This window comes from Perca fluviatilis, chromosome 10 (assembly GCF_010015445.1).
Source record: "Perca fluviatilis chromosome 10, GENO_Pfluv_1.0, whole genome shotgun sequence".
Classification (NCBI taxonomy): domain Eukaryota; kingdom Metazoa; phylum Chordata; class Actinopteri; order Perciformes; family Percidae; genus Perca; species Perca fluviatilis.
This window is the reverse complement of record NC_053121.1, coordinates 1,646,466-1,658,590: the sequence shown is the minus strand read 5'-3', so window position 1 is coordinate 1,658,590 and position 12,125 is coordinate 1,646,466. Positions and strand designations below refer to the sequence as shown.

The 12,125-nt window shown below is 42.8% G+C and overlaps 1 protein-coding gene across 1 annotated transcript in view; it reads right to left on the bottom strand.

The window, feature by feature from the left end:
- The window catches only part of efnb1 (ephrin-B1), a 59,873-nt gene extending 49,628 nt beyond the window's left edge, over positions 1-10,245 (bottom strand). The window contains exon 1 of the mRNA XM_039813199.1: positions 9,170-10,245. Coding sequence (XP_039669133.1) covers positions 9,170-9,285 — 116 coding nt within the window. The 5' untranslated portion in view covers positions 9,286-10,245. The remainder of the gene's footprint in view (positions 1-9,169) is intronic.
- Positions 10,246-12,125: the final 1,880 nt, after the last annotated feature.

The window sequence follows — 12,125 nt, the reverse complement described above, 5'->3', positions numbered from 1 at the left end:
TGTGATTGATTGCAGGTTCCTATTGTATCTGTCTGGTATGGCTCTATTGGAAGAAGAATTAGTCAGACAAAAAGTCATGGAAAACGCTCCACATCTGACTCCATCAATCAAGTCGGCAATCAAAATAATTCAATTAAGAGACTTAAATCCCGCTGGCTTACGAGTCCCTGCTCCAATAGCCCAGAGACAAACTCAATTTACTGACAATCCATACATGATAGCATTAACTCCACTTTAAGGTTTAAATCTTTTTCCATTACTTACATTTTCTAAATATCAAGGGAAATGCAAAGGAAATAGCTTGAGTTATACTGTTTACTTAAGGAGAGGACTACTCTGAGAAAAAAATTTAATAAACAAGAGCAAATGTATAATAAAATTGCAGACAGGCTGTCCAGACATCTAAACTAATTTGCAAGTTGTTTAGAAAGACTCATTTGCAAAACACAGAAACTTTAGAAAGTTTTTTTATAGATCTGGTAAATGGCCGTAGATCAGAGATGCAGGATTGTGGAAAGACCGGGAGAGGGAGGTTGCTGAATATGTGTGTAATTGTCTTTTTCCCCCCGTTTCCGAGGTGTGAAAGGGAATGCAGGGTTGCACTGGGGTGTCCCAGGGAGAGGCGATTGAAGCGTCAGTCACAGCTGCCACACTGAGCCCCGGCGCGCAGCAAATCCCAGGACCGGCCCTCGTGGGCGGAGGGGCCGAGGCCGGGCCTGGGAGCAGCGGGAGTCCCATAGGCCTTTTCTTCCAACTCCTCTCACCAGCACAAGGGGGACCAGGATCATGCTGGGAGTTTGCTTAGAAAAGGCTGAGCAAAGACTTGGCAGAATGGGTTAACGGAGGCATGCATGCACACACACTCACACAAACCCCAATGCTTTTTGGGCTGTCTGTCTTGCCTGTGGGCATGGTGGGAAAAAAAAGATGAAGTAGGGGGAGAAAAAAAAAATCTGAGATAAATCAAACTTCCAGTTAACATCTGAAAATATGGGACACACATTTACAGACACACACACACACACACACACACACACACACACACACACACACACACACACACACACACACACACACACACACACACACACACACACACACACACACACACACACACACACACACACACACACACACACACACACAGTAAGAAAGAGACTTCTTAAACAAGATTACTGGAGAAATGAGTGGTTTTTTTGCTTGATGCCTTGGGGAGCCTAATAGTGGTAAAGTCCGGAGGATTATACACTGTGCCATTTCCATGCTCACCCTAATAGTCTCCATGTCCTGCCCCTGTATGCCATAGATGGATTATGATGCTTTATAATTAACATGGGGGAGGGGGGGGATGTTACCGAACGCCCATCTGCCACACTGACACACTTACAGGGGGTATCCCTTGGGAAAAGGGAGCCGCTACCACACTATTCCATTACTTTATCATTCTATCATTCTATTATCCTACCACTCCATTCAATTACACTGTCACTCCATTAGTGTACTCATAACAGTGAACAAAGCGCTCCATGATGATCATTAATGATATGTTCAGAGCTGGTTGGGTATGGTCATGCCTCATCCAGTCTCTACTTGTATATTAATATCTGTTACAAAAGTAAAGCTCACTTTAATTTAACTCAAGGAGCCACAGGTAAGTGGCTGAACAGTTACCATGACAAATTGAAATGATGTTATATTTATCTTGAGTGACTTACAATTATTTTTGGAACAAGAGAAAATTCTTCGTAGAACATTAGTTCATTGTTTTACCTTAGAAGGTTTGACAAAAAAGGTCCACTTGCTCGCTTTTTTCAGAGCTTTCAACCACATGTCATGGTCTTCTTCAGCAAATGGAGTATGCTTTCTGAGAAGACCAAAACAAAGCTGGTAAAATTACTATTAAAGCTAGTAAATGAACATTTAGTAAGGATTTGAATTGGGTTATTTATTTTGTTAGTTTTGTCTTTTGGCCTACTATACTTTTTAATTTTGTAGATGTGATTGAAAGCTCCAGGAAAAGTTAGTAAAATACTAGTAAAGCTAGTAAGTGGACCTTGAGTTAAGATTATTTTGTCTAATATATATTTTGAAATTTTTTTTATAGGGTTGAAAGCTACTACTAAAACTTTCGGTAGTAGAAAGATTTTTTTGTCTAATATACTTTTTTTAGTTGTTTAGATGAAAGAGTTGAAAGCGTCCAAAAAAAGCTTGTAAAATTGCTAGTAAAAGCTAGTAAGTGGCCCTTGAGTTGAGATAATTTTGTCTAATATAGCCTGCTTTTTGTTATTGTGTAGATGATGTTGAAAGCTCAAAAGGCAAGAAAAATCACGATAAAGCTATAAGTGGACCTTGTGTCAAGATTTCTTTTGTCTAATATACTTTTTGTTGGTTCAAAGCTCCAGAAAAAGCTTATACAATTACTACTAAAGCTCGCAATTGGACCCGAGTTAAGATTTCTTTTGTCAAATATATTTTAATATAATTTTGTAGATGCGATTGAAAGCTCTGGGAAAAGCTCATAAAATTACTAGTAAAGCTAGCAAGTAGACTTTGAGAAGTGTTTGTAATTTTGTTCTTCAGCACCAAAGATATGAAGAAAAAGTTGTCAACACTTGCATCATAATTTAATAACCTACATTTTTCCATCAAAGCTATGACATTCTTACTTATTAATAAAAATGCACTCTTAGGTCCTATCCCACCACATTGTTTGTTGGGATCCCTCATCCCTCATCCTCTTCCCCAAAGCCCTGGCACAATAAATTCAAACCTCCCCACAAAAGTCTTTGGAGTGCCACAAACAGATCCCTCGCTGCCTGTATGCCGGTGACAACTCATGACGTCTTTAAGAACTTGTAGTGCAGCTGGCTGTTAAGGTTGCCTGCCCGCTGTTGGGGCCTGGCGTCTGATGAGGTCTGCCTCCCCAGCACAGAGGGGTTCTCTGAGAAAGAGTTAAGTCTATGAGGTCAGTCCAGAGGAGGAGGTTACGAGTTCCCGAGTCGGAGGCGCAGGGCTAATGGTTTTAGAGATGGCTGTCACACAGATCCGTTCCACTGTCCAACACCGCCGCTGATCTCCACCAATCCAAGTCCACTTGCTTTTCAATCGCTCAACTTTCTCTCACTGTCCCCCTTTCTTCTTTTCTCCCTCTCTTTTCCCCTCACACTGACACATGGAAGTAATCTGGGAGTTCTACGCCGGACTGAAAGGATGTGCGGTTGAGCCCAGGGCTGCGTTTCAACGCTCTACATTAGCTTCCTTTCCTCTCCTGTTTAATCCCCCTTATTTTCAACTGCTCTTATATGAAAGAACTAAGATGGCAAACAAAAGGCAGACTTTTCCCCGCTTTTGCCCAACTATTTTTTTTTCCACTTCCTGTAACTCTGCATCCCTAGATTTTCTCTTAAATCTGCTGAAGCGTAAACGAGGCGACAAGAAGAAATCTTAAGGGAAGCTTTCCAGCGCCTGTGCCTCTGCTTGGCAGAGCTGGAGCTGATGGGAACTTCCTGGTTGCTGCCAGCCAGGCCTCCGTCTAATGAAGCCGGGTCGCTAACAGCCTGTAAGGCAGCCACTGTTCAGCCACTCCACACTCGTCCACCACTCGGCCCTCAACACTTTCACAGGGGCACACTGGCACGCTTCTAACACTTCCTTAATGCTCCTCTGTGGCTGGACAAAGAACAATGGCACACCGACATGCACTCTCAAGCACTCATTCACTTCCATAAGCTTATACTTGTTCCTTTCATATGAGATTATAATTGTATGAACACATAATTGAGTTAAAATGAACAAAACAAAAACAATTTTACAAAATAATTGGACTTGAAATTGCCACACCATATCCAATACTGTGTGTTTGGCCCAATTCAACTCATGTGGTTTTATTACCAAAACAATTATGTTGAGTAGCACAAAGTTTTAACACGTTTGTAATAGTTTTCGGTGACTCACAGCAGACAACATAAGCCCATGTTTGGCACGCCTATGTGAGAGTCTAGTATAGTTTCAAACTCTGGTTCTCAGGATTAAGATATATTTAAGATAATAGTCTGTTGTAGTTCTGCAACTAACAATTAGGTTTATTATCAATTTACTTGTCTGTTACTTTAAAAAAAATCATTACAAAAAATGCCCATGACAATTTCTTGGAACCAAAGATCTTTATTTTATTATTAATTCAAAAGTAGCCTATTTAAAACAGAAATGAGGGGAAATCTCACATTATGTGGGCAATATATACCATGAGACAATATACATTTGTGAGATGTTTCTATCTTTATTTTGTGGTATCTAACTTTGGTTGCATACATGTGATGGACGTATCCATCTCCCTGGATAAACCTAAAAGAAACTCAGACATTCCTGTCTGGTTAGTTTAGTCATAAACAGTTTCACAACTGAGTTTCTAGTAATTATAATATATCACAATATATTGGTTGATTGTGATACAGTAATAAAAGATTTTTTTATCAATATTGCCCAACACTGATACATTTTCTAGATTAATAGTTTTTTTTCTAACTGATTAATTAACTTATCTGTTCAGCTCTTCTCCCAACTGACTCATTACATTCAGCTGTTGTCCCAGTTGTGAATCAGTCCCTAAAATATGTCTTGAAAGAAAACCAACTGTAACTCTGGTTCACGAGGACCAGTTGGGATCTCATACATGCACATAAAAAAGAATCAAAAAATGAGTTGCAAATGCTCCCAAAGCCGGGGAACAAAACTGGGTTTCATGTGCACGAGTGCCCAAATATAAAGAAATGAATGCATCAATAACACACAAAAAGCAGAATGATCAGTTTTCAGTGATGTGGCAGCCAAACCACCAGCGGATAAAGTGAGTCCATCTGGAGCGAAACCATGATGGAAAAACTGCATTTTTTTTTCTTCCTGAAATAACCTAAAGCGCTGCAGCCCCTTTTTTGAGCCCAGGTGCCTCACAAAGATAACCAAATGAAGAATCTGTCGTTACACACCACTGAAACAACAGACATGTCGACACAGAAGTGCATGCACATAAAAGCAAACGCAGCTGTCCTTAGAGGGAGACACAGGGTGCCTTTACATGCACCAGTGCACCATGGGCCAGTTGCTTTCCAGAAGTATTTCTTATTGGTCAGCCCTCTCTCTTTCTCTCTGAGTGGGGCTCAGGCTCTGAGTCCTCTCTGTGTGTAATGAGATCTTTATCAGAGGGAAACACGATCAGAGTCGAAAGGGGGAGAAAGGGGGGGCTCAGGGAAACCGGGAGAGAGAAGGTGTATCGCAAGGAGTAAAGGGGGCAGGCAGCGGGGAAGAAACCAAAACAGGCCTCTGACCCTCTCAGCAGTGACCCACACTGCAGAGAGCAGCAGAGGGGAGCGTCCACCGGACTCTTTGCAAGGAACCAAATCCTGTTTCTGTTCTAGTCCTGAAGTTTCATCCAACTCTTGTTCAACAGGTTGCGGCAGTTTCAAGTTTTTGCAGTTGCAGTTTGTTTATTCGAGCTCCTGCTGAAATCCTCCTTATATTTAAATGTCAGCTCTGTGAAGCGTTTCTGAACACCAATTTGCAGGAGTCAAAGGTTTCTCTGTGTTCGAGAACAAACCTTTACAAAATCTGCTTTGATAACATCTGGTTCTAAAAACAAAGATAAGGTAGACGTTTGTTTTTTTCCTAATCACCTATTAGAAAAAAATTCCCCCGAATTATCCAATTATGGAAACAATTCTTCAACTTTAATCAGGCCTTCTGTGCACTTATTATACTAATAGCGGTCTAATACAATTATGTTGTTTTTAAAAATGTATTTAACAATAAATTGCCACCTCATCATTTCAAAGTTATTTCCCCTACATTTGCCAAATATCCCAGTGTTAATCAAATCCAGTTTAATCATCATCAAACTCCCTGAACCTTTAAACCACGCACGCAAATTATAAACCAAACCAGCCAACTGTTAAACTGTGAGCCAGGCAGCTGAGGTCAACGGACAGCAAAATAAGATCAGTAAGTAAAGGGACAGAGGCTTTAGCTGACTTTTATTAACACAAACGCCTCTTTCACGGTTACGCTATTTTGTGGGCTTCAAAACCCCACATGGGAGCAAAGAAATTTCTGCAAACTGTTTCCAAGCCTTACCGAAATGCAAGGAGTTCAAAATCAGTGCAGCAGACTTCTGGCCAGCCCGCGGCGGTTTCTTTTCTGTATGTTTTCAGAGGTGTGCAAGTGTGTTTTCTGCCTCTATCACATCATTTTGTTTGTCTCCTGCGCTGCTGCAAACTGGCTGTGGTGGTTACAGGTCATGAGGTAAATATTAGCTAAGGAGGGTTAGGGGACGTGCAGGAACCACTCATAGCAACCTTGTCAGATTATCATTAAATTGGCATCGCTGCGGAATTCTTTAGCACACTGTGAGTGTGTGTGTGTGTGTGTGTGTGTGTGTGTGTGTGTGTGTGTGTGTGTGTGTGTGTGTGTGTGTGTGTGTGTGTGTGTGTGTGTGTGTGTAGTATGACTGTACATTGCTGTGCATGCTTCAGCCAAACCGATGGGACGTGATCAGTCATAACAAAGTGACATTTTCGGGCGTAATCCCACTCAGCTAAATGAGAACTAATCCGATTTGCTCTGATCAAATGTTAGACGCTTCTTTACCGGCCGAGTAGTTGACACATCCAGCCTTCTTCTGCACGGCTGCTCATCCAACCCCCTTTACCCCCTCGCCATTTCACTCATCCGGCCTCAAATTAAATATCAAAAAGGTCTCATACATCCTGCAGCGGATATAAAACTCAGGGATGTTTCTTCTTCTACTTCTTTTTTTCCAGACGGCGCTACAGTGATGATGTATGTTGCCTGTGCAAGCACGCTGGGAGGAAATCAATTAAGCCAACCCCAGTTATTGATAATGTAGGAGCGGGAGTGATAGCATCCTCACATGGAAATCCATAACAGCAGGAACACTGAGGGACCCGCACATAAGCCTGCACACACATAAGGGGAATAAAAAACACACACACACACACACACACACACACAGTAGTGGCCCAAACCTGCTGGTTTCCTATACTTTGTCTCATAACTCACGGCCTGCAGGGAGGCACTGGTATTGTTATATTGTGCGCGTATGTGGTACAATGTGCAAGCAGAGGGCCAGATTAATTTATTAGCTGAGGCAGCAGTGCTCCCCAAAGTGGGAACAGGAAGTAAGACATCGTAAATCTAGATAAGTCACCAGATAGTGTACTGTACATTTCTATAGGCCTCTCTCTGTGTTATCACTATGGAATAATATAGGCCAAGACAGAGAGATGGAGTTTAAAACAACAAGGAGTCAAGACAGATGCTGATTGCTATACACATATTCCTTTTTTATTGCCTATCAGACACTGCTGCTGACAGATACATTTCAGAAGAAAAACAGGTTTGTCTTCTGTTATTGCAAAGCCTGCACACTGCGAGATAATTGTCTATTGTTTTCTAAGCGCAGAGCAGCAGGATAATTAGGTTGAGAGAACACTTTGCAGAGTGCATTATTGTTCCACTGTGAACTTTATGAAATATTCGTCCGGTGTGAGGCTTTTTACAAGGAGCAGAGTGGAGAAACAGATGGAGAAATGATCTGGCAATCCCTAAACCAGCGTGGTAACCTTCTAAGACATTCCCTGCAGGTGACATCATCAATCAATAAATGTCTCCCCTTTTTTTCATTTGTCTACCCATGACTGACAAGAGCTGTGGGTTTTTGTGCACATGTAATATATATATATATATGTCTGATGACGCTCATTGTTCCACTACCTCTGCAGCCATAGTCAAATAAAAGCTGATGGGCCGTAGTCTCACCATTAGAACCAGGCCACACACACACACACAAACACACACACACACACACACCAGTGAACATGGCAGCAATATTCATACCCACCGACTGCACAACGAGCTCCTATGACATGTGACATTTGGGGGATAAATCATGGATTCACTTGAATGGGTAAATTCTAGTTATAAGCTGGTCGAGCTACTCTCCATGTGCCCTTGGTGCAGTGAGCTCATATGAAGGTCAGCTCCTAACTCCATGCCATTCAGAAATACAAGAGGAGGTCGTTTCCCCCACACACACACACACAACACACAAAATTTTAGTTTATTTTCCCCTTTTGTATGCTTTCCAACATCATGCAAATGTGGGAGTCAAGTCTAAGTGGGTGATAATTGTTACCAGAGCGTATTTTATTATCAGCAGTCTGGGCTCACTTTGCTTGTTTTGATGGGAATAATATGAATCTTTAGAAAAATGTCTGGCTTCAGTTGCATGCTTTTGAGAAACTTGCCCTTGATTTTAATGTGGAGAAATTAAGCTGGATCCAAGCCAGGACAATTAAGGACAATTTTATTCGTTTCAAGCATTTGGTTCCTCTGATATCTGAAACCATCTTATCACACATTTCTGTGGTGCAAACTGAATTTAAACTTGGAGAATTGGGACGCAGTGTGGCCCTCACAAGAAGGCAAGTAGCCCATGTTTAGGGCTCCTGAGCGGGACTGAGAGGAAAAATATCCTCGATCCAGTTAACTGGACCACACCTTGACACACTTGGCATGCTTTCCTTGACTTTCATTATCCATTCTTACCCAATTACATAAATTAAAAGAAATTGTAGGGAAGGAGTGAACAAACTCTAACAACTGAGATAGTCGTAACTCAAGTGTCCAAGCAGACTTTGCCCTCTATCTGGTAATAAAATGACATGTAATATCAATTGCTATAATTAACCATCTATTATTGTGTTTTAAGTGAGGCCTACTGTTTATTGTACAAGCCTGCACCTACTGGGTTTCTTTGGTGCTGGGAAATCCCCCACTGAGAAATAAATCCACACCATTTCTACAGTGCGGCGCAGGAATGACAATTAAAACTAAATGTTCTTTTTTCAGATAATTGCTACATTTAACAGAACATTTAACCCAGTCTGCACACAATGGCAACTTTTCCAGTAATGTTAGTCCTCCATTACGCACACACACACACACACACACACACACACACACAACACACACACACACACACACACACAACCAACACACACACACACACACACACAACACACACACACACACACACACACACACACACACACACAGCGAGTTTGGCATGCTTGCACAAATGAAATACGAGACTTACTTGGGATTCTGCGAGCTCCATATTATAGTCTCCAGCGATTTCGCAGAAGGTAACGCCGACCTGCACATTAAAATAAAGATCCAGAGGTAATACTTCCAACAACCGAGTCCCGCCATTCTGATCAATGTACAGACAGTGAGCCGATAACTCAGAGCGTCGGACAGTGCGTCTGGCAGCCTTTATCTGTGGTTCGCCCGGTGGGAAGGTGAGCAACGATCAGTCGGGAGCATGAGAGTTCGATATCAGATACATGTCCTTTTGTCCGACCTATTAAAAATCTGCCCAGACCCCTGTGTCCTTGACTGAACTGTCCGCAGGACGTGCAGGAAGCTCCCGGTTCTCTGATAGGATCTGTGAGCAAAGCAGCCCCGAGTGTCCTGGTTGACCTGTGGCTGAGACAAAAACAGCCCTTCACGACCTTCTTACTCTGTTAGAGACAAGTCAACGAAGCGATCTGATTTGCGATGAAACAGATCTAACCACAGTTGGGGTTTTTTTTTGGTGGGGGACACAATTTGGCGATGCGGCTGCTGATGAAGCGCTGCGCCGTGTCTTTGTCAGAGCTCCCCTGATGGGGTCGGTACCTGTCGCTGTATATAGCCTACAGATGGCCACATTCATCCATCAGTCACAACTCCGCAGCACGCTGGGAATCCCGAGGTCCACTTCATTCCAGTGTTATCTTTCACTCCTCCTCCCCCTGCTATTCTTCTCCGCGAAGGAATTGAGTTTCTATTGTAAATATTCCTCCCGGCTCTCAGCGCCGTTCCGCGTGCGTGTTGCGCTCCAGCAGGGAAGCCTCTAGTCCGAGAGGGACATGATGCGTGGCCGGTGCGTAAATAAACTGTACGTCTCACGCTTGTTTGTTGCTGCTCGGACACAAAAAAAGTGCCGAGGGAAGGTTAGACTCGCTCATCAGCTCGCTCGGTGGCTCTATATCCGCTCGCCAACATTTCCATGCCGGTATATTTTTTTAACCGAGTAAAAACACTCTCTGCGTTCCGGTAAGTGCAGCAGCTCGAGCTCAACTGTAACCCGAGCCGAAAAGGAGCACAGGGGGAACAGCCCACAGTGCGAGCTGCGGCCAATCACCGCGCTCTGTCCGAACTTGGAAGCAGGAAGCGAAGGCATTTATGGGGACGTGGAGGAGTGGGAGGGAAGGAGTTTGGGAGTGCGTTATTAGGTTGACCCTACATCTCTTGCCCCCACCACCTAGGCCCAAGCCATCGACCCAAATTGAAATGGACTTTGGAGTTATTCGTCATACTGAAAGCTTTAGTGAAGAAGACGAGCGTGATAGGCTGGTGGAGCGTGCGTAAAAGTGCCTACAGGAGAAAAACTTTGGCCCCTTTAGAGCCCAGGACCTGCTTTTCCATGTAGATCCCTGGCTCAACATTTATGCCATAACATTCCTATAATATAGGCCTATCAAAATCTCGCCGTAGGGAAACTAAGATTAACTAAGCTATACTTCCAGTGTAAACCATTCTGAATTTTTAAATCTACAATAATCTTTAGAATTTACTTTATAGGATTACAGTATCTGTTATTTCGGTCATTTCTTTTCTACTCTCTGAAAGAAATGATGATTAATGGTCTCTTTGGATCTCTTTCTAGCTGTCCCCTTTTGGGATAATGAACTGCATGAGAACTTAGTCTCCAGTGTCGATAGACAATAGACGGTCAGTAGCCTATAGTCACTGGGCTATTCATTCATTGAGGAAGAAATGCTTGACACATAATTGATCATGTCCATGTCTGTGCCCCTTTGTGTGTGTGTGTGTGTGTGTGTGTGTGTGTGTGTGTGTGTGTGTGTGTGTGTGTGTGTGTGTGTGTGTGTGTGTGTGTGTGTGTGTGTGTGTGAGAGAGAGAGAGAGAGAGAGAGAGAGAGAGAGAGAGAGAGAGAGAGAGAGAGAGAGAGAGAGAGAGAGAGTAGTTTCTCTTAATTTTGGTGCTTTTATTCAATCTATGCCGCCCCCTAATGGTTGTGATGAAATCAATTCATGGAATACAGTAGGGGAGTTAGTCTATTTGGAAAGGAAAGATGAGAGACTCATTTAAAGACATGCCTCATGGTTCCTAAATTTCTTTTTTATTATTACATCCTGTTGTGCCTTGACAGCCCATACATCTTCGTGTAACAATGAGCTCAACATCCGCTCTCTAATTATCTGAGTGTATTTCTATTTGTGTGTGTTTCGTGTGAGAGCCAGGGATAACATGGGTGTCATGGCTGCATCAGAGTAAAAGGTTCTGGCTCAACTTCACCGACTTCCAAGGTTTACAGAGAAGAGAAATAGTCTGCAGAAGTCATAAAGTTGTTCTTTATGCTACAAGTGCTGCTAGAGTTTTGCCATTGCTGCATCCCCAGGTGCAAAGACTGTCAGAGTGTTGTCATAGTAACAGCAAACACAGGCCAGTTGCCACAGAGCTGGCATGTCCCGTCTGATGGCCGGGACTTCTGAGATACCTGATACCTCGATGGCCAATCAGATGGACAGAGATAGATACCTGATCTGCTGCGAGCCAATGAGACGCCTCCTGTGTACAACTTTGACGAGTGCCACAGCTGCGGGCCAAAGCTGAGCAGCCAATAGGAATATGGCTCCAGGTCAGGACGATGATGGTGGACATACAGTACCATGCTGTTGTGCTAAGAGTGTGATCAAACCACAGCCTGGAAGCAGCAAAATCAAAAACACATTATTAGCCGAGTACAATACAATACAGACATTTGTCTTGAGAAGCAATCAGAACTAATTTTTTAAAACAGTACACGTGGCAGAAGAACAACACATCGTATTCATCGTATACAGGTCAAGAGGATTATGGAGGATAAAAGTAACAGATATTGGACTGTCCACATTAGTCTATATAACCATAAAAGCTTTATGCAACATGACACAGTGCAGTATATGTAAGGACAAAGGAGTGTATTGAGCTTAGCTTCCATGTT